Raw genomic sequence first — 26,913 nt, 5'->3', positions numbered from 1 at the left:
AAAAATAAAAACTGCATTTCCTTCTTCTGTGGACACGACCGATACAGAAATAGCATTACTTTTTTAATTTTGAGCAATATACAGACAAAACTCTAGTATTTGTTTGTTTGTTTTAAGGAAGAACTGGAAATATTCTTCATTGATATTTAATCAAAACCTTATTTTGCTGTTGTTGTAAATATCTAGTTGGATCGAGAAACTTTGTACAGAAGATAAATTTATGGTACAATACAATGGCTCCATGTTCTGCTTTCTACAGAGCAGTACTAGGTTTTAGTGATGGTGATTGTTGTTACTGTCTTTTGTATCAGTTAGCACCTCAGTTGTCATTGAAATGCTGAATCTGTTTCATTCTGAACCTTTATACCAATGAAAGATTCCCAGGCAGGGCTAAGAATAGAATTCAGAACACTGTGGTCATCAGTCAGTAAATCTGTCAACAGTACAATGGGATGTTTTATTGAATAATAAGTGCTTGAGTGAAGATAATTATGAATTTCATCTGCTTTTAATGAAATAAGCTGAAGTAGGTGTATTAAGTTCTACAAATACAAATTTTGTTTGGACAAGCAACCAGTACATTCAAAATTCCTCCAAACATTATCTTTTGCTAGGTGGTTGATTCACATTAACACAGGTAGATTTTGGCTATACTGGAATAGGAAAAGGCTTGGTCTGGGAAAGTAGTGGCTGTGGCCTGAATAAAGATGCAGTCTGCTGTATATTTGACTGGTATGAAAATGTGAAACAATGTTTAGGGCTGCTTATGGTGGAGTTTGAACCCACCATCTCCTAAATGCACTACACACTCCATACTGCAAACTCACTTGGTCCCCTAGAATGTATTAGCACATGCAAAGTAATTCAGTTTTTATGAAAGAACCATAGAAGAATCATGCAACTCAATCGATATTATCAAGTCATATATAGAAAGTCAAGAACATAAAAAGAAGTGCATAAGAGGATAAACAAGGTCAGTTTGGGAAGAGAGAACAAAAGAGCTTCATCAGGAGGATGGCATCAACACTTATTGAGGGGCAATCTTGATAGATCTTCAGTCTAGGTGCAGAGAGTGTAGTATGTGAAAAAAGCTGAATAAAGACAGAAAAAAAGGAAAAGACAAAATATAAAGATTAATACAGGTGGTAAGAGACTAAATTAATGCTTACAAAGCACTTCAGTGTTTATGAAAGAACCACCCAAGAATGCCTTTAAAATCACTTCCATTATATAGAGACTGTCCTTGCCCTTTAGTGTTTTCTTTCTATTTTCTCCCTGCCTTTCTTTGTATGACTTGATTTGCACTTGTTCATTCCTTTCCATTACTTTCATTATATTGCCAGACTGGGTAGCTCGGGTGGTAGAGCACTGGCCTTCTGAGCTCAAGTTGGTGGATTTGATCCTAGCTCAGACCAGTGGTATTTGAAGGTGCTCAAATACATCACCCTTGTATTAGTAGATTTACTGGTACATTAAAGAACTCATGCGGGACAAAATTCAGGCACCTTGATGTCTCCAAAAACTGTAAACGTAGTTAATAGGACATAAAACCAATAATAATATTTGTTTTTTATATCACATTACTGGTTATTTGCTATTCATTTATTTTTTCTTCACGGAACATTTGTTTTGATTAAGGAGACTGAGTGTCATTCTTCCTCTTAACATTCTAATAGGTGCTTATGGACCAGAAAAAACACAGAAAATAATTGATGCAAAGCCTGATTCAGAAGAAGAGGAAGATCGCGAGTTTGCAGAGAAATTATCTCAGTGGAGACGGGGTGATGCTGGTACCAGAAAGAAGAAAGTTCGGTATGTGTACAAGAGTGTTGATGAAGTGCTGGAGCAAGGAAAATCCAAGCCAGTCAGAAAGGATTACAGGTAAGCATCTGATAGAAATGGTTCCATTTTCTTTGGAAGACATATAACGCTTAATTACTTTTTCTGTGTATTACAGTGGTTGTAAAATTTGGGTGCGTAGGCACTGAGAAGTCACAGAGAATATTTTTCTTCTTTAATTACCTATTCCAGGTATATTTATCAGTCACATAGCCACATGATAGTACCATTTTTCTGCCAAGTTCCAAAATTCAAAACTATGATCACAATTTTTTTTTAAATTATAAATTTGTTTTATATATTTTATGGTTAAAAATCTGTACAGATTCAGTTGACTAAGTGCTCAATCTCAGTAGAAATGTCCTGTATATGTATCAACGTAGAGAATACGCTTTATTGAGGTACTGTGTTGGGCCTATAACATTTTAATATATGGATAACAATTACATAAAGTATTGTAGTTCTTCTTGATATTAGTATGGTACAAAATTGGTACATCCTCACCACAGAAAGTCTTTTCCCATTTCTCACCATGATAATTGACTGAGATTCTGTATTAATTGCAGCCAGTTGAGCAAGGTGAAAGTAATAGACATGACAGGACCACAGCAGAGAGTTCTCAGTGGATATCATGCAATTGCTGGTCAGCAGAGGCCATCAGAGGAATGGGAAGTTCGTAAAGATAAGAAGTTTGCCAATTTTGCTCTTCCAGAACTGCAACACAACCTTAATTTGCTCATGGATATGTGTGAACAGGTGAGAGTTATATTATTATTCTTTAATTCTTATAATAAAGAACTGGTCCTATTAGCTTGAACATAAGGAGGTGAACTTTCTGGTAACATGGTGAGGTACGAATGATGAGACGTGCAGTGAACTTGGACGTGGTATGGGTGGCCCCTGAAGGATGTCACTGAATTCTGTTGGCTTCCCTCTGGCTGTGAGGATGTATTCTGGAGGTTCTAATTAACAAATTGAGTTAAACCAAGTGCAGGGAAATTCTGCATGTCTGCTTTAATATGTGCATGTTTCCTAAGATAAAAATACTGTAGATTAGCATTTTTTGCATTTATTTAATTCAAACAGAGTAACAGACAAACAAAATTTACAAAAATTATGGATATTGTCTCCACATCACATGTTCTATCAGCCCTCTCAAAATTGAAAAAAGAAAAACTGTAATGACAGACACTACATTCTTATTATATTAGTCAGATTATTATGAGTCATATAAAGAAAGATATGGACATTGAAAGGAAGTTACAACATGAAAAACAAGAATGACAGGTAAGTGTGGGGAGAGGGGAAAAAATAGAAAGAAAAAAAAACAAAAGGAGGAAGACAATTCATTCACTGTTGTTATATAGATTGGTTCTCTCCTCGCCGGGCTGAGTGGCTCAGACGGTTGAGGCGCTGGCCTTCTGACCCCAACTTGGTAGGTTCGATCCTGGCTCAGTCCGGTGATATTTGAAGGTCTCAAATATGTCAGCCTCGTGTCGGTAGATTTACTGGCACGTAAAAGAACTCCTGTGGGACAAAATTCCGGCACCTCGGCGTCTCCGAAGACCGTAAAAGTAGTTAGTGGGACGTAAAGCAAATAGCATTATTATTATTGGTTCTCTCCTCATCAAACCCAGTTCTCCTTCACAACTTCATTAGGAGGGCAGGCTTCAATACTCGTGGAGGGGCTGATTTGGCAGATCTTCATTCTTTATATGGGAAGTGTAGGATAAGGAGAGAGCCAGACAAACAAATGAAAAAGGAAGAGACAAAAAGATAAATATGAGTACAAGTGGTAAAAGACTAGGAACACAGGACAGACACATTGCATTTGAAATTTTGCTTCCTTCTGCCCATAAATGAAGTAATCCAATCTTCACTTGCTTTAAATTAATTTATAATGCTCCCTTTCTCCTTCTAAATTTCTTAAATTTTTATTGAAGATTTCATGAGACACTGCTGCTTTTGTTCCTTGTTTCCCCTCATGTAAACGTCCTCATCCAGTTTGGCATATTTTTATACTCTAACCCATTGAATATCTCCTTCTCTCTATTAGTTTTTATTTAATTTTAATCTTAAGTATGTTTGGTTGAACAGAGTATTTGGGATTAATATGCATGTGTTAGTAGGGAAAACTTGGTGAAAACTTCACCATTCATTGTTTTTATTATGTGTATTTTTATTATAAAAGTAAAATGGAATGTTATTTTTGTTGTTTAATTATGTTATTTTGTGGCAGGATATCATTGAGAACGACCGTAAATTGCGATACACAAATGATCGGATGGTAGCATTGGAACAAGAAGAAGCAAACCTTAGCAAAATTGTAGAGCAAGAAGAGGAGCAAATCAAAACACTAGAATCAGTACTCAATATCATTCAAGAAATGGTTGATGGAAGTAACAACAAAACTGATCCACTTACTCTTGAGAAGGCTGCTCAGTATTTCAAAGAGATCCAGGTAACATTTAGCAAGTTTTTTGTATTTCATTCTGTATACCTGATTTGAAGCCAATGGAGTGTTAGAATATTCTGTACATATATGGGTTTGAATTTTAATAGTGGTAACTATTTATTTACTAAAGACAAAAGTTATAACTGTGTGAAACATTTAAAGTCCTTCAATGTTGTCACCAGCATTATCACAACTCATTGCCAGTGATGTGGAAGTTGTAGTATTCCTATAGCTGTGCCTGTTCTGTTGATGTTTCTGATGGAGCAATTTACTAACTGTAGAATCTTGGGAACAGTCTGGAAGCGAATGCCACGAACTGGTACTTTCATCTTTGGGATCAAGTCATAATCACAAGAGCTTAAATCCAGTGAATAAGATGGATGTAAAAGCACTTCCCAACCCCAATGACCGCACAAATCGATCTTCCTGCGCGTTATCCTGCAACACTATGCGAGGATTTCGCAGGAAGTGTTGCTGCCTTTTTGCAATGCTGGTCTCAGATGATGCTCCACAAAATTACAGAAATACAGTGTGTTTACAATCAGTCCTTGCGGTACGGTATGTGTTAGGATGACATCATCGCAGTCGTAGACAAGAATCACCATAACTTTGACATTCGTAGGGGTCTAACAAACTTTTGTTTTGTGTGGTGATCTGTAATGACGTTGCTCATTGAAGTGGCACTAAGTTCAGGTTCATACAATGTGACCCATTTCCCTTCAAGCGCTGTACTATGGCGTAAGTGCTCCAAGTGAGTTTGAGAGTCATCGTACCATAACCATTGCTGTGCTTCCGTTAACTCATGGGAAATCCACTGATTTGCAATTTTCTGCATTATCAAGTGCTTCTTTAGAATATGCAGCACAGTCATATGTGATGATCCCATCTCATGACTTAACACACGAATTGTCTAATGTTGATCTGTGTCTAATAGCGCAGCAAGAGCTTGCACTTCCTCTTTACTGACACCAAGATGACCCAGCCAAGCCAAGTGTATCACACTTTCACGACCCTCATTGAGAGCATGAAATAAATTTCATGGTTGAAAGCCTGTATTGACGATGAATATTGTATTGTATATTTTTTGAGGGCAGTCCACCTTTTTTCTTTATTAAGCAGTGTGTTCACTAATCAAAATATATTTGTGTCAAGTAGGACATGTTTCATCCCTTAATCTGGGACATCTTTGGCTAGTAAGGGCCGTTTGAAAATAACTACACAATGAAAGACTATTTTCAAACACCGCATTTATTTGCAGATTTTACATACTTTATTTTTCAACATAGTTGCCAAGTTTGTTTAAACACTTATCATACCTTATAACTAAGGTTTGAATCCCCTCTTCATAGACACTTGCCGCCTGATCTGATAACCAAGAGTTTTTGATTTTGATCTTGCGCTGGGACAAAGTCTGTTTGGCCTTCGCCTTCACAGGCGAATGTGTGTGTCTCCATTCCATGCTCTGTTGCTTCGATTTGGGCATGATATGCAAAACCCATGTTTCGTCTCTCATTACGATCTGACTCAACATGTCGTCACCTTCTTCGGCATATTGAGTCAAAATTGGCATCGAACATTCAAATCTGTACAAAAACAAAAGATTTGGTGTTTATCTCCTCGTGATAGTCTCCAGTCTTGTTGGACCTAAACATGTAATAACACAAAACCTTGTGAAGTAGCACTATTATTCTTCCTCCCCCCACCCCTCTGCCCTTTACAATACACACTGCCATTGTCCCCTGTACAGAGTCATCAGTCCAGCCCGTCCCCCAGGATTAGGAGGCATTAACCTATCTTTCATCTAGTCACACACTATTATCAAAATTCTTGGGTGACTTCCTGCAAAAATCTACACCGCCACATCCTGTTGTCACTCCCCTCCATCAAAATTCTTTGCCCGTTAAATTTCTTGCACTGAAATCCAAGATTACCATATAATCTCGAATACCATCCCCCCACCGAATAAGGCCCGCACACCTGAATTTCTAATGACAAGATTTGGAAAAAAATACATCATATGTTTACCAATTTTTTAAATTTCTATAAATGTGTCACAGTTGCTGCTTTAACTCTAGAACTGGCAATGTTAAATCCTGTGGTGGCAGCCATATTTGGCAGTCTTTACTTGGCTAAATAAAATACAAAATATCTGCAAGATATAAAATAAATGTACCAAGTTGTATATATATCTACCCTAAAGGTAATACACTGAGGATTGTTGCGGTGACATGAAATTGCATAAAAAAATTTTGACTAGAAAGATGTACAGTCTGTTCAAAACGTGTAATTAGTAAATTCAAAATAATAGTAGTAATAATAATAATAAAATTTTTGATCATATGTACACAAAGCTGGAACATAATACAAACAAACTGAGATATACAAATTGTCAGTAATGTATGTGTAATGTACTAGCAAAGGTTTCATCACTCTGAGAGGTATATTCTTCAAAATATTAGGAAAAATGTATTGGCATGCAATCATTTGGAGGCTTGCCCTTAAACCATGTTATGATAGGTTGCTTTTTGTGAGATTCGTCATCACTTTAACTTTGCAATATTTGATGTGAAGAAATAGCTGATAACCATTAAAATCTGACTCTGAATCTGTTAGTTCATTCTCAATAACCTCAAAGTCAGATTCGTCATTTTCATTTTCCAACAAATTTTGCGCTACTTCTTTACTAATTTTCTGTAATGAAGTGAAGATGTCATATTTAGACACACATTGTGCTAAAAATGTACATAATCAAATAACAATATATACACAGAAGTAAATAACTCGTACCGAACAAAACCTATGAAATATAATTAATTAAATTAGCAAAGCATAGCCCATGAAGGTTTGTTTAGAAACACTCCAGAAATGGCGCTCAAATAGATGGTTGGAAAACTGCACTCATTTATTTCGGTGAAAATGCGCCCAAAGAATTTGTAAATATGAATGAAACTGAACTAATGGCTGCTGTGCACATCGAGATCAACAAGAAACAGACTGTCATGACATCTGTTGAAGAAATGAGGAAAACCAGGCGAGTTGGCCATGCAGTTTGGAGTGCGCAGCTGTGAGCTTGCATCCGGGAGATAGTGGGTTCGAACCCCACTGTTGGCAGCCCTACAGATGGTTTTCCATCATTTCCCATTTTCACACTAGGCAGATGCTTTGGCTGTACCTTAATTAAGGCCACGGCCACTTCCTTCCCACTCCTAGCCCTTTCCTATCCCGTCATCGCCATAAAACCTGTCTGTGTCGGTGTGACGTAAAGCAACTAGAAAAAAAAATTAGGAAATTACAAAAAGAAATACGAACATGTTTAATATTCGACAGTTCCACTACAGCAGGGACTAAAGTGTTGAATATTCGACAGTTGCTAGTTCTAGAGTTAAGACACTTTACAATTAATAAAATCACTAAAAACACTACAATAAGAAATAAAAGTAGTTCAATGTACTATCCGCGAAACTTTTAGTGACACTTCGTTTTACGGGGGTGAGAGGCAAGGAGGGTATTCAACTCTTCCAGTAGAAGTGCCGACTGAATGGAATTGAAATCTGAAATGCATCAATAGTGTGATCAATATGAATTTTCTAAACCTTTATTATTGTCTAAAGTCCACATTTGTATCACATACGCACATGTGTATGTATCGTGTCTTGTTGTGACACTTTTCTTTATTAGAGTGGCCTACCTTTTTTTTACTAGGGGAGCATGGAGAGGCAGGAAATGTTTTAATTCCTTTAATTGTGGAACCAGATTTTCTCGTATATGCGGCAGATCATTCAGTCGACTTACTGTGGAGGAAGGGCAACTGTTTATTTTCTTTTATCTGCATCACAGCAGTCTTCTGCGTCTGCTATTATTTTTCTGCCCTCACTGTGTATAGACCATGATGTTCTTTTCCAAGTAGGAGTTCTAAGGTATTCATGTGATGTAGGTACTTGGATTATCCTTAGTCATTTTTCACTGATATTTGCTTTCTTGTAAAAATGACAATAGTATTCAAAGTTTTGCGATTACACTGCCAGATGTCTTACGGCAATGCACAATCGATTCCTTTCTTATGTCTTAGGTTGCCAATCCGTATCTCGAAGATAACCGAGGTCTACCGATTCAGTACTATGGGAGCTGAAGTGTCACTAAAAGTTTTGTGGATAGTAGTGGGATTAAACCTTACAGGCCTTCGCCCAATACAGTGTTCAAATCCATAACAGCCTAAACAAGTACAAAATGTATAAACTCCCCTGATTAAGCACAATGACAAAAAATAATTCGATTAGTAATTGGAAACAAATGGCTCACCGTCAATTCACTTCCGGAGAGCCACTATCCCTGTGAATAAATCTAAACTACAGTTATTAGTAATGACAAGCTATGACAAGTATAGTGGCCCCCCCACGCAGTGCTTACTGCCCGGTGGAGCCTGTTGTTGCGAGGCTACTCATGACAATAATAGTGGGCCCACCCCGCAATGATCACCGCGTGTAGGAATCTGGTGATTACCAGATGTACTGTGATTGCCAGGAATCGTGAGACTACTCACAAGACAATAAGGATTTTAAACTAATAAGAGTAATAATAATAGCTCCTACCAGTATTGCTAACTCCTGATTGGAGTCTGGTCCTGACCAGAAGACTAAGAAATGTTACATATCCTGCGTAGGTTACTTAACATGCAGAGGTAAAGCTTAACTAAGGCGAACTGCTACTGCAAGCGACACCTGGCACTGACCCACATTTTCATTGCCTGAGTTGGCTAGTCTGATATTACGTTATCACTCCTAGCAAACTCTGACAACATCACATTTCCTGCTAAGTGCACTGACTTTTCTCCTGTCTCAGGACCGTCCTCGTTACCATTTGAATTCCTTTCCACTTGTGTGTTTACATAATCACTTCTTACTTCACCACCACTTGCTGATTTCACTTTTCTTTCACATAGTTTCTTCACGGCACTTAGGAAAAAATTCAGATTGCCCTTGACGCTCCATTCTTTGGAGATCCACGCAAAAATTTTTTGTTTATCACCAATTCTACACATTTTTTGTTGTTTATCACTTAGGAACTTTTTCCTTAGCGTCTCTGCCTCTACACTCTCCTACTAAGTGTAAGTCATCGACCTGTTCCCACATAGAATGCACATTTTGGGCGAGTTGACCGTGTGGTTAGGGGTGCGCAGCTGTGAGCTTGCATCCGGGAGATAGTGGATTCGAACCCCACTATCGGCAGCCCTGAAGATGCTATTCCGTGGAAACCCATTTTCACACCAGGCAAATGCTGGGGGTGTACCTTAATTAAGGCCAAGGCCGCTTCCTTCACACTCATAGCCCTTTCCTATCCCATCGTCGCCATAAGACCTAACTGTGTCGGTGCGACGCAAGGCAAATTAAAAAAAAATACGGGGTACACAGCAGTAATCCTATCTATCAGAGATGAGTAACAACTGAAGACAAAGCACATCACAACAAACAATGGTCACCGGGCGAGTTGGCCGTGCGCGTAGAGGCGCGCGGCTGTGAGCTTGCATCCGGGAGATAGTAGGTTCGAATCCCACTATCGGCAGCCCTGAAGATGGTTTTCCGTGGTTTCCCATTTCCACACCAGGCAAATGCTGGGGCTGTACCTTAATTAAGGCCACGGCCGCTTCCTTCCAACTCCTAGGCCTTCCCTATCCCATCGTCGCCATAAGACCTATCTGTGTCGGTGCGATGTAAAGCCCCTAGCAAAAAAAACAATGGTCAATGGAATGATATTGTTGATCAATTTTATGAGCTTTCTATATTGTAGGCCTTCACATTTAGTTTTCTTTCGACTCTGTGATATTAGGGCATCTTATAAAAGTATTTATAGTGTAGACTGTAGTTCCTTATTCTCAGACTTAACATACCGATTTTCATTAAATTCTGTTTACCCATTTTATCTTGACTCAGCACTGATAAGGACTTAAAAATCCAAATTCATTAATATCTCTGATCATAGCCAGTATGGTAACACTGTATAAGACATAAATGATCGGAAATGTAATACTACATAACTTTAGTTATGTAAAATAGTGTGATAGTACATATATCACACCCCCGAATTATATGTAGAAGTTAGAGATATTATTGTCAGTATTCGATTTGTATTATTATTATTATTATTATTATTATTATTATTATTATTATTTCATTTGTATATTTTGCCATTTATATTGGTAAGCTGGAAGATATCCACATATGTAGGTATGAGTAATTTGTTTTGCACCAGTGGGAAAACATTGCTGTAATAACTCTGGTAATTTGAATGAGTCATCTGGCTACCCCAGTGTCTGTTGTGATGTACTTGTGTCAGGAAATTCCATTTGTCATGTATATATCCCAGCCTGATGAGATGAGCTTGTTGTTGTACCAGGGAAAGTTTGGTGATTCATGAAAACTCCCCAGAGTTTGTTATTCTCTTGGGAGAAAGGAGAAGTTCAGGGCTTGGTCTTGATTTGAGATCACTCATGATTGGCTGGCAAGCACCAATCCAGACGTCTCATCTGAGAGGAGGGGGATGTTGATGTCTATAAAGGTTGGTCATACGGCGGCAACCAGATGATTGTATGGGAGATTGTAAGAAACATTGTAAGGGTGATTGTAGAGGTGATTGTAAAGGAACGAGAGAAGGAAGATAACTACAACTACAACTACAACTGACGCACTGTACGGGAAGGAAGTGGTGCTGATACACGGTACGGGAGTGACACGGCAGCAATGGACTGGACTTCAAACGTTCGTGGAGCGTAGTCGTGTTATGTTTGTGGAGAGTGCTTGCGCATTAAGTATTGCAGCACTTGTGGCGGCCTAGCATTATATGTTGGTGAAAGCTATCTCAGACTTTCCATAAATTTATATGTTGAGGATCGACAGACGTGTGTATATATCTTTACAAGTGTTAAAATATGTGAACACAGTAGTACAAGGTACAGTATCTGTGTGAAGTGATAACTGCCGATTATGAGAATCGGTAAGTCGAATTGATATAGAGACAGTGAAGGGCATTTATCTTCATACATGTACATTGTTCATCGGACTATCTGCAAATGGTAGCTTAGTTCTCACTTTCGTTTTCCCACGATTTTCATTATTGTTGTTGTTGTTGTTGTAAATATGGAGTCTTCCAGCAATATTTTATGTGTGTATTATATGTCTAATGTTGTATGTTGATGAGGTGCTCATGCACGGAATTTGTTCAGAATATAGTTAGCTATTTTAGAATCAGTGTTATTGATAAACCTAGGTGCAGTTCCTACCTAATTAGTCGTTTTCAGGAGGTTAGGTAAGGCCTGCAGCAGATGTACCAGTACGCAGCATTATGTACACGCCCTGGGATATAAAGTTTACCATGCTCTTATCTAAATTCGAGGGATCCATTCTGGTGAACTCTGGCGCCCATACTACGGACATTTCGGTTAATTATGCTTATTAATTTCATTAAGTTTTTGAGTAATTTTATTTATATATTTTTATTCATGATTTTATTTATTTATTAGTATTCATCAATGAGTTACAATTGGCTTCCCAACGTGTGGCTGAATGATTGGTACATCTGTTAGGCTGATAAGCGTAGGTGCACTTGTCAGGTGTGGATGGAATTCTACAAACTATGTCAGTGAAGTGTTTTATATGTTTCATGTGTATTTTGGAGTATGAAGAAATGTTGTAGCGAGTCCAGTATTATAAAATTGAGAAGTAGAGAGGTTGTTAAAGTTGTTGATACCATGAATCAGGATAGGAGAAGTCAAAAGAATTCCACCACATTGAGTTTATCTAATTTAAGTGAGAGTAGCGAAATGGCTGATAGTAGGAAAGATCCATCGGCAACGATATGTGAGGAATCTAGTACCCCGTCTCAAACTCAGAATGTAGGGAATCAGGGGGAGGCTTCAATGCTCAGTATGCTTAAATCGCTACTTGATAGTCAGAGTAAAGAGTTGAAGAGTGAATTGAATTCGATTAACAGTAAAATCGATAATCAGAGTGTTGAATTAAATTCAGTGAGTGTTGAATTGTCCAGTAAGATTGATAGTCAAAGTAAGGAGTTAAATTCAGTGAGTGTTGAATTGTCCAGTAAGATTGATGGTCAGAGTAAAGAGTTAAATTCAGTGAGTGTTGAATTGTCCAGTAAGATTGATGGTCAGAGTAAAGAGTTGAAGAGTGAATTGAGTTTTTTAAGCAATGAAATATACAGTATTAATAGTGAATTAAATTCAGTTAGTACGGAGCTGTCCAGTAAGATTGAGAAGCAGAGTGCAGAGTTAAATTTAGCTAGTGTTGAATTGTCTAGTAAAATTGATAGTTTAAGTATTGCTGTGAATGGTAGGATAGACAAATTAAACCAGAAGTTTGACCATCAAAGCAGGGAAATTCAGGAAGTCAACAATAAGGTAGAAGCTCAACGCTTGGAATTGACTGAGAAAATTGAATGCCGATTTAATGTAGTTAGGAAAGAATTTGTTGAAAACAGCAAGGAATGTGATAAAAGAATAAAAATAGTGGAAGATAAAGTCGAAGAAATAGACAGAATGAAAACCAGTCAGAATGTTTTAGTGAAGCGAATAGATGAGAAGAATGAGAAATTGGAGAAAGACCTTAAGTCGGTAAAAGATGACCTCAAGTCAGTAGAAGGAAATGCCAGAATGGTAGTGGAAGAAGGAATTAAATCATGTCATGTGAAATTAAGGCAGGAGATCAGTCAAATACAAGTAGGTAGCAGCATATGTAATAGGTACGTATCTTGTACGAAGGACTCTGAATTACCCAAGTTTAATGGTCGGCAGTTTAATCCGATGGAATTCTTGAAAACGGTGGAGAAACGGTTTTCCAAGAATCTTGACGATGGTTTGATTGATTGGAGTATGGTTGATGAGCTGTTGGATGTTGCATTTGTTGGAGAAGCGAGATCTTGGTTTCAAGTTTACAGACAGGGTATTTCGAGTTTGGAGGAATTTAGGGAGAAATTTAGTTCTAAATTTTGGAGTGAAGCTATTCAGGGAAGGGAAAGAGATCGCGTGCTATTTGGCAAATATAGACCTCAGGAAGGTGTGTCTATGACGGAATATTTCTTAGCGCATGTTCTGATCAGCCAGAATATTGAAGGTCTAGCATCGGAGAGAGATACAGTCCGCCAGATGTTGAGGCATTTTCCTGAGAAGGTCGGATTAGCTGCATGTATGCAGAATATTGTTACGATCAAGAAATTAGAGCAGCTGTTAGAGAGGTTTGATGCTTTGGAAGGGCAGGGGAGGACTAGGCAAAGTGAATGTAGGAATTACGGAGATAATGGGAGACAAGGTAATCAGGTAGCGGGAGATAGGAATAATCAGAATTTCAGTCATTCTAGGCACGGGAATCAGGGTGGTAATTCCGGAAGGGGAAACAGACAGTCTAATCAGGGAGTTAATCACCAGGAATATTATGGCAGAAGACCTAATCAAGGGGAATCAGAAAGTAGGGGGCGTACGGATCAAAGACCTTCAGATCAAGTGCCGAGACATGATAATAGTGAACAGTCCACGTCAAGTAATTTAAACCGGAATCGGACTTCTTAGTTGGGTCAGATAGGCAGTCCGATACCGAAATTCCTATTCACGTGATGAAACAGGTAAGTTATGATTTAGACGTGAAAGAGGAATTATTGTATGACCCTGTGTTTTGTGTTCAGGGAGATTTTGAGAATAGGGGGCGTGATGAAGGTAAGAAAGCTGTGTCGGATATCTTACTTTGTGCTAGTGGTGATGGTAATAGCGGTGTTGCGATCGATAATCTTGTGGAAGTTTCTGAAATTGAAAGTGAAGTTTTTTGTGAAGTTGATGAAGGTTGTTTTGTGAGTGAAGAGTTTTTACAGAGTATACATCATGAGGATGTTTTTGTTGATTTAAGTGTACGTGAGAAGAGTAAAGTTAGGTCCATTATGTGTGAAAATGGTGACTTTGAGATTAATGAAACTTCTGATAAGAGAGTCGAAAGTAGCAGTGTTGTTGGCATGAAACTGGTGCAAGTAGGAGCTGATATGGAAGGTGGTGACGATGGATTAATTGTTGGGTCATTAAGTAGTAATGACAGCAATTTCAAAGTGTATTATGGTAAGAATTTCAGTAATAGAGTGAGCGTGTGTGAGAATGGAAGTGTGCGTGAGATGAAGGAAAGTCTATCCAAGCGAGTGTGTAATGTTTTATTTAAGGCTGAGAGTTGTGAGAATGATTTGAATGACGTGTTGAATGATAGCGATGTGGAATGTGTGAAAAAGTATGTGATCTGTTTGCTTGCATTAATTATGGTCTTGTGGAAGAGTAAACATTGTGAGATTCCCGCGCATTTCAGAAATAGGGATTTCTTTGTTATGAATGTTCCGAATGAAAGCTTGTATGATTCTTGTGTGACTGGATGGGATGAAGGTTTGTGTGTAAGATAGTGTATTCTAGACGTAGTTAGTTTTTATTACGGTACGCATTCCTCGTCTATCGATGCCAATGTTAAGTTTACGTATAGTTTTTTCATTTATGTTAGGGTCCGTATACTGTGGACAGTAGAATAGGCAAGTGTGCTTATAGGCTCCTAACCACTGACAACAAGGTTCTTGGGACATTTAATATCTATAGCCTTCGCAGATATGAGATAGGATCTGCACCTTGGATGTATATATTATCAATTATGAGTTATGTGTACAATAGTAAGAAGGGATTGTGTTCAATGCTATATGAAACAATCGGAGTTGTGTGTATATAGCCATATTATTATTATTATTATTGTTTGGACAAATTGTATTTCGTGTGTGCGAATACAATGCAGTAGACGCAATGTATATATCATTATTACAGTAAATTAAGAGTTCAGTTATATAATTTATGAAGTTCTGTTTTATGGTGAATCATAATATATGATATCATCGATTCACCAAGGGGGCGTTATGTGATAGTACATATATCACACCCCCGAATTATATGTAGAAGTTAGAGATATTATTGTCAGTATTCGATTTGTATTATTATTATTATTATTATTATTATTATTATTATTTCATTTGTATATTTTGCCATTTATATTGGTAAGCTGGAAGATATCCACATATGTAGGTATGAGTAATTTGTTTTGCACCAGTGGGAAAACATTGCTGTAATAACTCTGGTAATTTGAATGAGTCATCTGGCTACCCCAGTGTCTGTTGTGATGTACTTGTGTCAGGAAATTCCATTTGTCATGTATATATCCCAGCCTGATGAGATGAGCTTGTTGTTGTACCAGGGAAAGTTTGGTGATTCATGAAAACTCCCCAGAGTTTGTTATTCTCTTGGGAGAAAGGAGAAGTTCAGGGCTTGGTCTTGATTTGAGATCACTCATGATTGGCTGGCAAGCACCAATCCAGACGTCTCATCTGAGAGGAGGGGGATGTTGATGTCTATAAAGGTTGGTCATACGGCGGCAACCAGATGATTGTATGGGAGATTGTAAGAAACATTGTAAGGGTGATTGTAGAGGTGATTGTAAAGGAACGAGAGAAGGAAGATAACTACAACTACAACTGACGCACTGTACGGGAAGGAAGTGGTGCTGATACACGGTACGGGAGTGACACGGCAGCAATGGACTGGACTTCAAACGTTCGTGGAGCGTAGTCGTGTTATGTTTGTGGAGAGTGCTTGCGCATTAAGTATTGCAGCACTTGTGGCGGCCTAGCATTATATGTTGGTGAAAGCTATCTCAGACTTTCCATAAATTTATATGTTGAGGATCGACAGACGTGTGTATATATCTTTACAAGTGTTAAAATATGTGAACACAGTAGTACAAGGTACAGTATCTGTGTGAAGTGATAACTGCCGATTATGAGAATCGGTAAGTCGAATTGATATAGAGACAGTGAAGGGCATTTATCTTCATACATGTACATTGTTCATCGGACTATCTGCAAATGGTAGCTTAGTTCTCACTTTCGTTTTCCCACGATTTTCATTATTGTTGTTGTTGTTGTTGTAAATATGGAGTCTTCCAGCAATATTTTATGTGTGTATTATATGTCTAATGTTGTATGTTGATGAGGTGCTCATGCACGGAATTTGTTCAGAATATAGTTAGCTATTTTAGAATCAGTGTTATTGATAAACCTAGGTGCAGTTCCTACCTAATTAGTCGTTTTCAGGAGGTTAGGTAAGGCCTGCAGCAGATGTACCAGTACGCAGCATTATGTACACGCCCTGGGATATAAAGTTTACCATGCTCTTATCTAAATTCGAGGGATCCATTCTGGTGAACTCTGGCGCCCATACTACGGACATTTCGGTTAATTATGCTTATTAATTTCATTAAGTTTTTGAGTAATTTTATTTATATATTTTTATTCATGATTTTATTTATTTATTAGTATTCATCAATGAGTTACAATAGTTTTGTTGTATAACTGTTTAGTTATGCAGTATTTATCGATACGGCCACTAATAACATAATTATTTGGGAATTTAATTTTAGGCCTACCCCTAAACTACCATTTCATTCAGCGTGAATAAAATTATTTATGGCCTAGATTATAGCGACTTATTCCCCGACTTTGTTTACCGATTTTCATTAAGATAGGACCACTAACAACATAAATATTTGAGACTTCTATTGTAGGTCTTACCCTAAACTACCGGTATCATGTTTCTCAGCCTGCATACAATTATTTATGGCCTAGATTGTAGCGACTTATTGTTCGACTTCCCATACCGATTTTCGTTAAGATACGACCATTAATAACAAATATTTGTGAATTAAATTTTAGGCCTTCCCCTAAACTACCATTTCACTCAGCGCGAGTAAGATTATTTATGGCCTAGATTATAGCGACTTATTCCCCGACTTTGTATACCGATTTTCATTAAGATATGACCACTCATAATGTAAATCTTTGAGAATTAAATTTTAGGCCTTCTCCTAAACTACCATTTCAGTCAGCGTGAATAAAATTATTTATGGCCTAGATTGCAGCGACTTATTACCCAACTTTGTATACCGATTTTCATTAAATTCTCTTCATCCGTTTTCTCATGATGCGTGTACATACTGTGCCCTATAGCAATCTGATTCCAATCAAGCTGATGCTGAGAACAAACCAGATCTACTATAGTGGAAAAACTTACCCACCTAAACGGTGCGTAAACCCTGGCACATAGCTTACCTGAACTCCTGACTTGGCTATTTTCGCCTCCCTTTCTTCCGTCTTCTTCTCTAGCAGACCCATATTTCCTTTAATTTCTATTATTTGGTCTTCAGTTACCTTCCGCGATTTCTCAAATTGCTTTCTTAATTTTTCTGTGTTAGCGATACAACAGATACAAACATTTTCAATTTTGTGGTCCAACTCTGCCAGTGTTTTCTGTGTAGCCTGTTTTCTAACGCTAACTGTTCTAATTGTGCGCTGGTATGTTCCCTAAGCTTGGTCAATTGATTTGACATACGGTCTTCTCTACTATATAACTGTTCTGTCAATTTTTCTGAAACGCGTTGTTCACTAGTGTGTATATGTTCAGCCATTCTATCTTCGGTGTTAGCTACTTGTTCTCGGAACCCTTTAAATTGCTCCACATTCTTGCCAAATGTTCTGCCATCCTCTGCTCTATCTGCACTATCAACTCTTCTACACTCAGAGACATATTTTCAATTCTGTTCATATGGTCCTATCAGAGAACCGCTAAGTTAGCACTAAAGACATTTTCAGCAAACGCTTATAACTAAATTCATTTACCTATGCAGCTTCTATCACCTACATTATTCGATCAATATATGAAATTCATGGTTTTTAAATCAGCCATTTAAAAGCTGCTTAATTTAGAACATCTCTCATTTTGTTACCTAATACAGAAACTACCCCTAAACACAATTTTGAAAATAAGAATACAATTAGCCCTCAATGTTATTGCCAAACTTTCCTAAACAAGTCTTATTTTGGGCTCGAAAAATAGACTGCATGATCCAGTCCTGGTCAAATATTACTCTCACTATCCTTGACCCGTGCCACCTGATTCACCTATTAACCAGCCGGCCACGCATCACCAACATTGACAGTAATACTTGCCATACATTACTTATTGAGATCGAGGTTATCTCAACTTATCCGATAAATATGACCCACACCCTATTTCGTCATAACTTCGTTCATGAATTTAATTTCTGAAGGAAATTATATCCACTACCTCTTTATTTAGGAAACATTTCATTGTTCCTGACATCCATCCGATGCACTTGATATTTAACGAAGCCTGACTATAAACTGTACAGATCATTTACCAATTACTGGTTGCTCTGTTCAGATATATAATTTCGCTATGCAACTCACAGTTTTGCAAAATTTCTAAGTTTCCTCGGTCTACTCTTTTTACAAGAATATCGGGTCACGTTCGGAGCTCACATTACTGGCGCAGATTTACTATACACGGCCGCGGAATGAAGTTCAACTAGCCCTTTTTACGTTAATATTGGGCCTCGCTTTGGCCTCAACAATTTTAACTATACACGGCAATGGCTATAAAGTTGGCTGGCCCTCTTTTACTTTATTATCGGGCCCACATTGGCAGCGCCATTTTAACTATGTGCCCTATAGCGATCTGATTACAATCAAACTGACGCTGAGAACAAACCAGATCTACTATAGTGGAGAAACTTACCCACCTAAACAGTGTGTAAACCCTGGCAAATAGCTTACCTGAACTCCTGAATTCCTCTTCTACAGCTCCAGACAACTCAGCCGGCATAAAACGTGGGTGAAATAAGGGCGTTGATGAATTAAATTGAAGAGGAAAGGATAATTCAGGTTTAAATTGCCTCCACCTAATTTAAATAATGTGAGTTGCCCATAGATACAAAAATCAAATAACAAATTTTATTTACAAATTGAGAGATGAAATTTCACATGTGTTAAAACTGGCGATGGCATTACATTGATTCATCATTGACATACAACAAATTGAAAAGCCATGAAGTGGCATCCTCGATAACTGCCAGCGCTCCAGCAAGGGAAAACCTATCTCTTCATCATCAGATCGGTTTGCTGACTATGTTTTCATCTTGTTTTGTCTAGGTGCAGACAGATTCTATAAAGGTCTGGTTTCTAAACTCAAAATTAAAAGAAAATGTGAGGGGGATTACTTCGCACACACTATCCTAACAATTACCCTGTAGTTATAAATATTTACATTACACTGCAGGACATTTTAAACAATAAACAAGAACTTAACACCAGACATGCAAATCTCGATGCTTTATGTCCGAGACATAAACCCATGACTCGTCTGGAAGACATGCAATACCTCAAATTAAATCACAATGCTAAACAATCAATTAATAATGCTCAGAGTAGTACGGGATCTCCACATTCCTGTAATTTAAAATACAAAGAAAACGGCATACATTTTTCACTTCTAAAAGCGTGTGGAAATCAGGTTAAAACTCGTGGCGAAGACGATGACCTTCTTGTCTGCTTGGTGAAAGAACGAGCTACCCCAAACAAAATGACGTCAGAACACACTCCCCTTAGCAAGGTCAGGCAGATGACAACGTTCGTCTTGCAGCCATCATGCATTCCACAAGTGATTTACGACCCAGCTGGTGGGTTAGTAGGAGGGGTAACGGCAAGACTCCATTCTTACAAATACAGGCCCTTCCAAAGTGACTTAATTACTATGCCCTCTCACTAACATTATTTGATGTGAAACTGTCACTCTTATTCATATAACTTATTGTGCACATCCCAGCATGCAAATCTATTCATCAGTAGAGCTCAACTTTAAAGCATTCATAACTCTTATTTCTAGTGCATTTTCCTGCATGCACATATTCTCAACAACAAAGCTTAATACAAGCAATTATATACCATATTAATACGCATATTCTTGCATTATTCGCACAAATTAGGGCTCATTCTATCTTATTATCACTGGGCTGATCACACATATTCATCTCACCTGTGCTTTACTTTCTGCATGAATGTACGGCCGTTCGACTCCTGCTAATTGCCTGAAGATGCATTAAAGGAACTATCGTGATGATCTTACAGCTTCTACAGCTGGCAACCCAAGAAATCTTATCTCTAAACATGCCCATGCATTTCTAACTAATGCCTAAGGCACAAGGTCTGCCTATATAAAATTTTCTAGACTGTGCAAGTCCATCTATTGACGATCTTATAAACAACCCCTTCTTCAACTGAATGACAACTTTATGTACAGCAATAAAGAAACAAACGAAACTATAATCAATGAATATAGCATGCAAACAAATAAGCTACAGTAGTCTTACATGCCTGTCCTGAGTGTAAACTATATTTACATATTTGCCTGAAGGGCATTAAAATGATCATAACACATTCACCTGAAGGGCGTTTAATTATTTCTACATATTTGCGAAACTATCCTACCCCTAGCTCATGCTTATAAGTTAAAATCTGTCTGACCTTCATTAGTGGCTATACTTAATGATACTCCATGGCGGACATCAACTTTAGTAACCCATGTTACTTGGTAGCAGAAAGCATCAGTCCTTGACTCGATCCCAGCGACATCACCATAGTACCATAGTACTGGAACCTCGTACTGATGCCTCGATTGGACGTGATGACTACTGCCACTCGGTACTGGATCTTCGTCTCCTAGCTACTAATGACGCCTCGACCGGACGTGATGACCACCGACACTCGGTACTGGATCTTCGTCTCTCCTCTGCGACTGATGTCCACGTTAACTTGCTCCTTCTCCAGGCACGCGCCGTGATAGATTAGCACTGGCAGGCTAATACTTGTGACTTTAGACAACTGTAAGGAAATGCAGTGTTATTATACGTAACTAGTTAGATTGTGCGTGTCCTTATCTCGCATTCTAATGCACTCCTTGTAGCTATTTGCCTAAAATGGAAACTGGTATTCGTGTAACATCGCACACAGACTCCACGTACAAATAAAGTTCTGGCTTCAACCTTCTTACACTTAAATCACACAAATTAACATTATTTACTTTCACGGCGTTTATAAAAATTAATTGCCTAATGTTTCTGTAACCACTATCTGCCTATGTGAAGTAGATTATCCTGAGGCAATTGAATTTAATCTGTTCACTCCGAGCCTACACCAACTTAGAACAAGTTAGTGTCAGACTATTGTGTACTTAATTATTCCTAGAATAATTATGGCAAAGAAAATGTATCTAACTGAAATCATCTTATTCAACTCACTGTTCAAATTTAAAATGTACATTTATGATATTTGCTATTCGCTTGCCACGCAGACAAAGAAAGTTCTCTAACTTCAAATCACAAAGATAAATGCTTTGTTCTACCAAAGAGCGTTTGACACATGGGATACACCTCACAGACAGCATTGAGTACAGAGAATGATCTCCACGTCCCATCAGCGCAGTATGTATTTGAGTGACTAGTCCATGCCACGCGAAGTTCTCCCCGCGTTGGCCACTTGAGTTCCTCTCGCGGGCTGGAATTTTTCTGATGGTACTTGAGACAAATGCCAATTAATTCACAGAGATGATGATTAGCTTCATGAGGCATATCAAATTACTCAGAAAATTGCCCTTATTAATTCTATCATTTTATAATCTCTATATTCCTTCTGTGGACGGAGATATCTCTCAAGTTTTATTTCCCTCCAGCCTGAATTCTCTCGCTGTTTCTTGCAGAGATGCTGGCATCAGAACCCTTGAAGTGAAGTGGTTGGCTTGGCTTCATCTCCCTCTTTGTCTGGCTGTGAACTACACCCTAAAACTGACGCTATGATGCCTTCAAAAGTGCGCACTATTGTGTTATTTTGCACCCTATTATATAACCTTATACCAATCCTATGTGGTCTCATCTGCATACTCTAATTACCTTCATATCATGTCTAATGGGCCATGAACAGAACGGTTCAATACAGACAGACAGAAATTACGGAAAAGTAAAAAGTGCATTTCCTTGTTACTGTGGGCACGACTCAGTGTTCTCCCCAGGACCTTTTTAATGGGTGCACCGCCCGGCTGTTTTTACAGACCACCCGGCTGACATAACCTAGATGTGTGCTAGTTACATAATATGAACACGCAGTTGAGTCATTGGTTGTTTCGAATTAAAATATAAATACTGTAAAACTGTTTATTTAAATGATAAAAATTAATTGTTGTCAGCATAATTACATTGGTGTGTAAGTGTTTTGCTTCACTATCACGTAGCGTTGTGCGTGAGCTGCTCTTGGATCACTGTGGAATAGCATGCGAGCTCTCGTCTCGATTCTGTATGACGTCACAAACCCGCACGGCACTCCACAGCAACGGAGAGGCCAAGCACGATGATACGCGATTATGAACGGCAGTAGAACACTAGAAGTTCAAAATTCTCTGTTAATACTTGAATTAATAACGATTATAACAAATTCCATGCAATGCAAATGGAAAAGATACACCGTATAATATTGGCTAGGATCGTTAAAGACCATTATGAAATTTTATTGCAGTCGAATGGCCATTATAAGAACGAGATAGTGATGTGATATATTAGTAGCGTTCTAAAACACAAAAATCTAACTACATTCTCTCAATATAGAAATACATTTACGAATCAATTGGAGAGGATTGTCTGTTGCAGCAGCATTATTAACACGTTGGGTGCCACGTGCCGCCATATGGCGTCACGGTGGTCTTCAAATTTGAGATGGCGTGACGCCATATGGCGGCACACCGTTCTTGAAATCAGAGTTGGTGTGACGCCATATGGCGGCACAGTTGAGTTTCAGGCGATGCGCCGTAGATAATCAGCTGTGACATCTATGCGCGTAAAATTGGTACTACGTGAAGGGCGAACTTCAGGGTCTATTCCAGCTATGTATTTTTACTGTATGCCACCATGTGGCGCCATAGTATTCTTCCGAAGCCACTGAGTGGCCTGTGGTCGTTGTCACAGGTGAAAGCGCGCCAGGCATTGTTTATTCCTCGTTTACGTACGTATTATCACTCAATTTATATAGTTGTGCAAAAATATAAAAAAATGGAAGATATTGGTAATAATTTTACGAGGGAACACATACATGTGTTACACTCGGATTCGGTTGAAATTTGGTAGGAATATTCGTGGGAGACAGTAGAATGCTAAGGTGAAAACTGCCTGTATCCTGCGCAAGTTTAAACGCCAAAATTGAACAAATAAATAGTCATAAAATTAGAAGTGCCGCGGGAGTATCGGGGTGTGGCGGAGAGGTAGGGAGGAGCGAAGCAGCGGACGTGAACCAACCGGGCTGCGTCGAGCTGCGCCAGCAGCCAGGTAGCGTATAGTTAGCGCGTTCCCCTTAACTTCCCGATCAGATGTGCAAAACGTAAATATGAAAACAGCACATGAAACAAGTGTACAAAGGACGATGTTTGAACAACGATCCCAATAAGGTTTGAAAAATTACGACGAGTAACAAGAACTCGGGCGTGCCGAGACGCATATTTTCAATGTTTAGAGTTATCAGAAAACTGTTATCAACAATATGTAATGTAATATAAGTACTTGCTTTGCATTTTACTAGGTTTTCATAAATATTGCGTTAATTTGAATTAGCAAATAAATATCCCGTATTTGAAATTCGTATTGCACATTCCATGTCAATAAATTCTGTGACACCATATGGCGTCACGCTATATTTTATCTTTCCTAATAATTTATGTGACACCATATGGCGTCACACATGACCATGGTGTGGTGAGATAAAATTTACTTAGTACATCATATAAATACATCCCAAGATTATATAAACAGACTACAACGCGTACAATTGCTTTGGCACCAGCGGAATGCAATTCAAAAACATGCCTGGCACCAATGGAATAGTGTGCAACAATCGGCTCGGCACTCAACGTGTTAAAGTCATGCATTCCAATGTGATGCTTAGTACCGGCATCCTCCCAGTCACCTTGGTGAAGTCATTAACTGTGTTATACTGATGATAATAATAATAATAATGTTGACTTTACATACCAGTAACTACTTTGGACGGTTTTCGGAGACGCCTAGGTGCCGGAATTGTGTCCGGTAGGAGTTCTTTTACGTGCCAGTAAATCTACCGAGGCTGACATATTTGAGCTCATTCAAATACTACCGGACTAAGCCAGGATCGAACCTGCCAAGTTGGGGTCAGAAGGCCAGCTCCTCAACAGTCTGAGCCGCTCGGCCGGGCAACAATATCACTAGCAGCTACAGAGAAATTACTGACATTCAGTCCTTCATTACTTAATTTCATGAAGTGATAAGGCGAGTACCACACTAATATTTGAGATTATAGTATGTTAAGATTTAACCAAGTTTGGGGTTTTGTTCGTTATTTTATTCTTGATTTGAAATGTATGTACTTCACATATACCGGTATTGAACCATATCATTGTCTTGGAATTATTAAGTGTTATTTTAAACACACTTCCTTCGTTATATCACGATTTCATTCCTGCTAATTTTGTTGTTACAAGTATTTTTACGAACGGTCAGAGATACCGACGTGTATTCCCATGGACTTGATTCCGGGGCAGTGTCCATTTCTAAGCATATAACTCAACTCGAGATGACTTTCTCGAGTCCACTCCATCGCTAGCTCATCACAACTTTTTACCGACTACTTCAGTACAATATTTGGTATTGCGCATTTGCTAGGCAGCAATCGAATATGAAACACACGAATCTATAGAATATGTGTTAGTGTTCAGTGTCACCAACTTAATTGTTTTCGAAGCAAATATATTTGTTCGATGTTCTTTTGGTTTCTTTAACATTTACTACTGCTAACAATGGACTTATAGTTCCGATTTAATTACATTTTTAACTATTGTTAATGCCATTGTTTTCCATTTGTGCTTTAATTTCTAATTCATCACGAATATTGGTATTATTTTCAATCTCTTGGCGGGAATTACCTAAATGAACTGCCCGTTTCATTTCTTCGTGTTTTCAACGCCAAATTTTGTGTTCTCAAAATGAACAGGAAATCTAGTCAAACATCTACTCTTCTAAGTTTTTTTAAAAGAAAGAACCTAGTAAAAGAAGTAATTCAACACCAGGAGAGATTTCCGAAAAAGACACTGATTGCTGAGGCCGGCTGATCTAGTGAAGTGGAAAGTATTCAAAATTTAAAACCACAAGTGAAACATTCTTCTAAACACCGCTTATCCGACATCAGCAATGACTGGTTTAAGCAATTTATGCGATTAGTTGTGAAAGAAAATTGTATGTTATGTTCCACATGTATAAAATGTTCATTGAAGAAACCGACAAAGAAGGAAGTGACTTGGGTGACTATACCGTGTGCAAGACTTCGAAAGGAGAGTTTAGTTGACCATGAACAAAGCAAACTGCATACCGATTCTTGTTCAAACTTAAGTGAAAGACGTGCATTCGAAGAAACTGGATTTGGGCAAATAGAAAAATGAGTTTCTATTTTAAACAATTTACAGAGAGATGCTTTTCTTGGAGCCCTGAGATCAATGTATTGGATGGCAAAAAATGAGCTACCACACACTACATTATAGGGAAAATTGCTCAAACACTGTGAGGCTATGGGTTGTACATATCTAAAGCATCTTAATATTGGTGATAATGCTAATTATACTTCAGAAAATATAATGCAGGAGTTACTTGATGTTATAGCTGCAGAAATTAGATGTGAAATATTAAAGAACATACATTCAGCAGATTATTTCAGTGTTCTGTGTGATGAAACTACAGATATTTCTGTACTGAAGCAACTCATTATGTACATAAAATATGTCCACCAACTTGAAAAAGAGCTTAATGTTAGTTTTGTGTCAACCTGCAACATCATTGATGGTAAAGCTGACACCATAACAAATAAACTAACTGAAATCCTTGAAAATTTAGGGTTAAAAACTTGTAATTTGATAGGTCTAGGTTCTGATGGGGCATCTGTCATGATTGGTAAGCAAAAGGGAGTAGCAACACTGCTAAGAGAGAAAACAAAAGGACTCGTGGTAAACTGTCGCTGCATTAACCACAGATTGGCACTTGCTAGTGCCCAGGCAGTAGCTGAAATGCCTTATCTAGTGAAGTTTATTGCCATTTTAAGACAACTCTTTTTTTTTTTTTTTTTTTTCAAAATTCCTCAGTCAGGATGGCTGGTTTAACTGAAATCCAGAATATCATGGACAGCCCTCAAATTAAACTAAAAATGGCCAGTGATACTAGATGGTTGTGTCATGACTCTGCTGTATAGTCTCTAAGAAGATCTGTGGTGAGTGTTGTTGCTGCACTTAAAAGAGAGGCCACTGAAAGGAATGATATTACAGCTGAAGGCTTAAGCAAGTGCGTGAAGACATACAATTTCTTAGCTGCAATTATGATGTTTTCAGATATCTTACCTCTTCTGTGCACATTGTCTAGAGCTTGGCAAACTCAAGATATTGACTTGACAGAAATTGCGCCAATCTTAGAAGCCACAAGACTCAGCGTCTTACAATTGAAAGACACTCCAGGAAATCATTTTCAAAGTCTCAATCACCATCTTGCTGTTGAATGGTCAGACTTTCACATTACTTATTCAGATGTCGATGTTGTGACCTTCAAGACAACAATTTATAACAAGTACATAGATACTGTTATCCAACATCT

General features: G+C 38.1%; 1 protein-coding gene across 1 annotated transcript in view; it reads left to right on the top strand.

Annotated features, from left to right (window-relative positions):
• Positions 1-26,913, top strand: part of sip1 (septin interacting protein 1) — a 122,201-nt gene that overhangs the window by 62,483 nt on the left and 32,805 nt on the right. Inside the window, exons 5-7 of the mRNA XM_067148890.2 lie at positions 1,677-1,881; positions 2,406-2,595; positions 4,079-4,300. Of these exons, the coding sequence (XP_067004991.2) occupies positions 1,677-1,881; positions 2,406-2,595; positions 4,079-4,300 (617 nt within the window). The remainder of the gene's footprint in view (positions 1-1,676; positions 1,882-2,405; positions 2,596-4,078; positions 4,301-26,913) is intronic.

The sequence above is a fragment of the Anabrus simplex genome, chromosome 1, assembly GCF_040414725.1.
Source record: "Anabrus simplex isolate iqAnaSimp1 chromosome 1, ASM4041472v1, whole genome shotgun sequence".
In the NCBI taxonomy this organism is placed as follows: domain Eukaryota; kingdom Metazoa; phylum Arthropoda; class Insecta; order Orthoptera; family Tettigoniidae; genus Anabrus; species Anabrus simplex.
The sequence above is the reverse complement of the archived record's forward strand: the minus strand, read 5'-3'. Positions and strand labels throughout refer to the sequence as shown.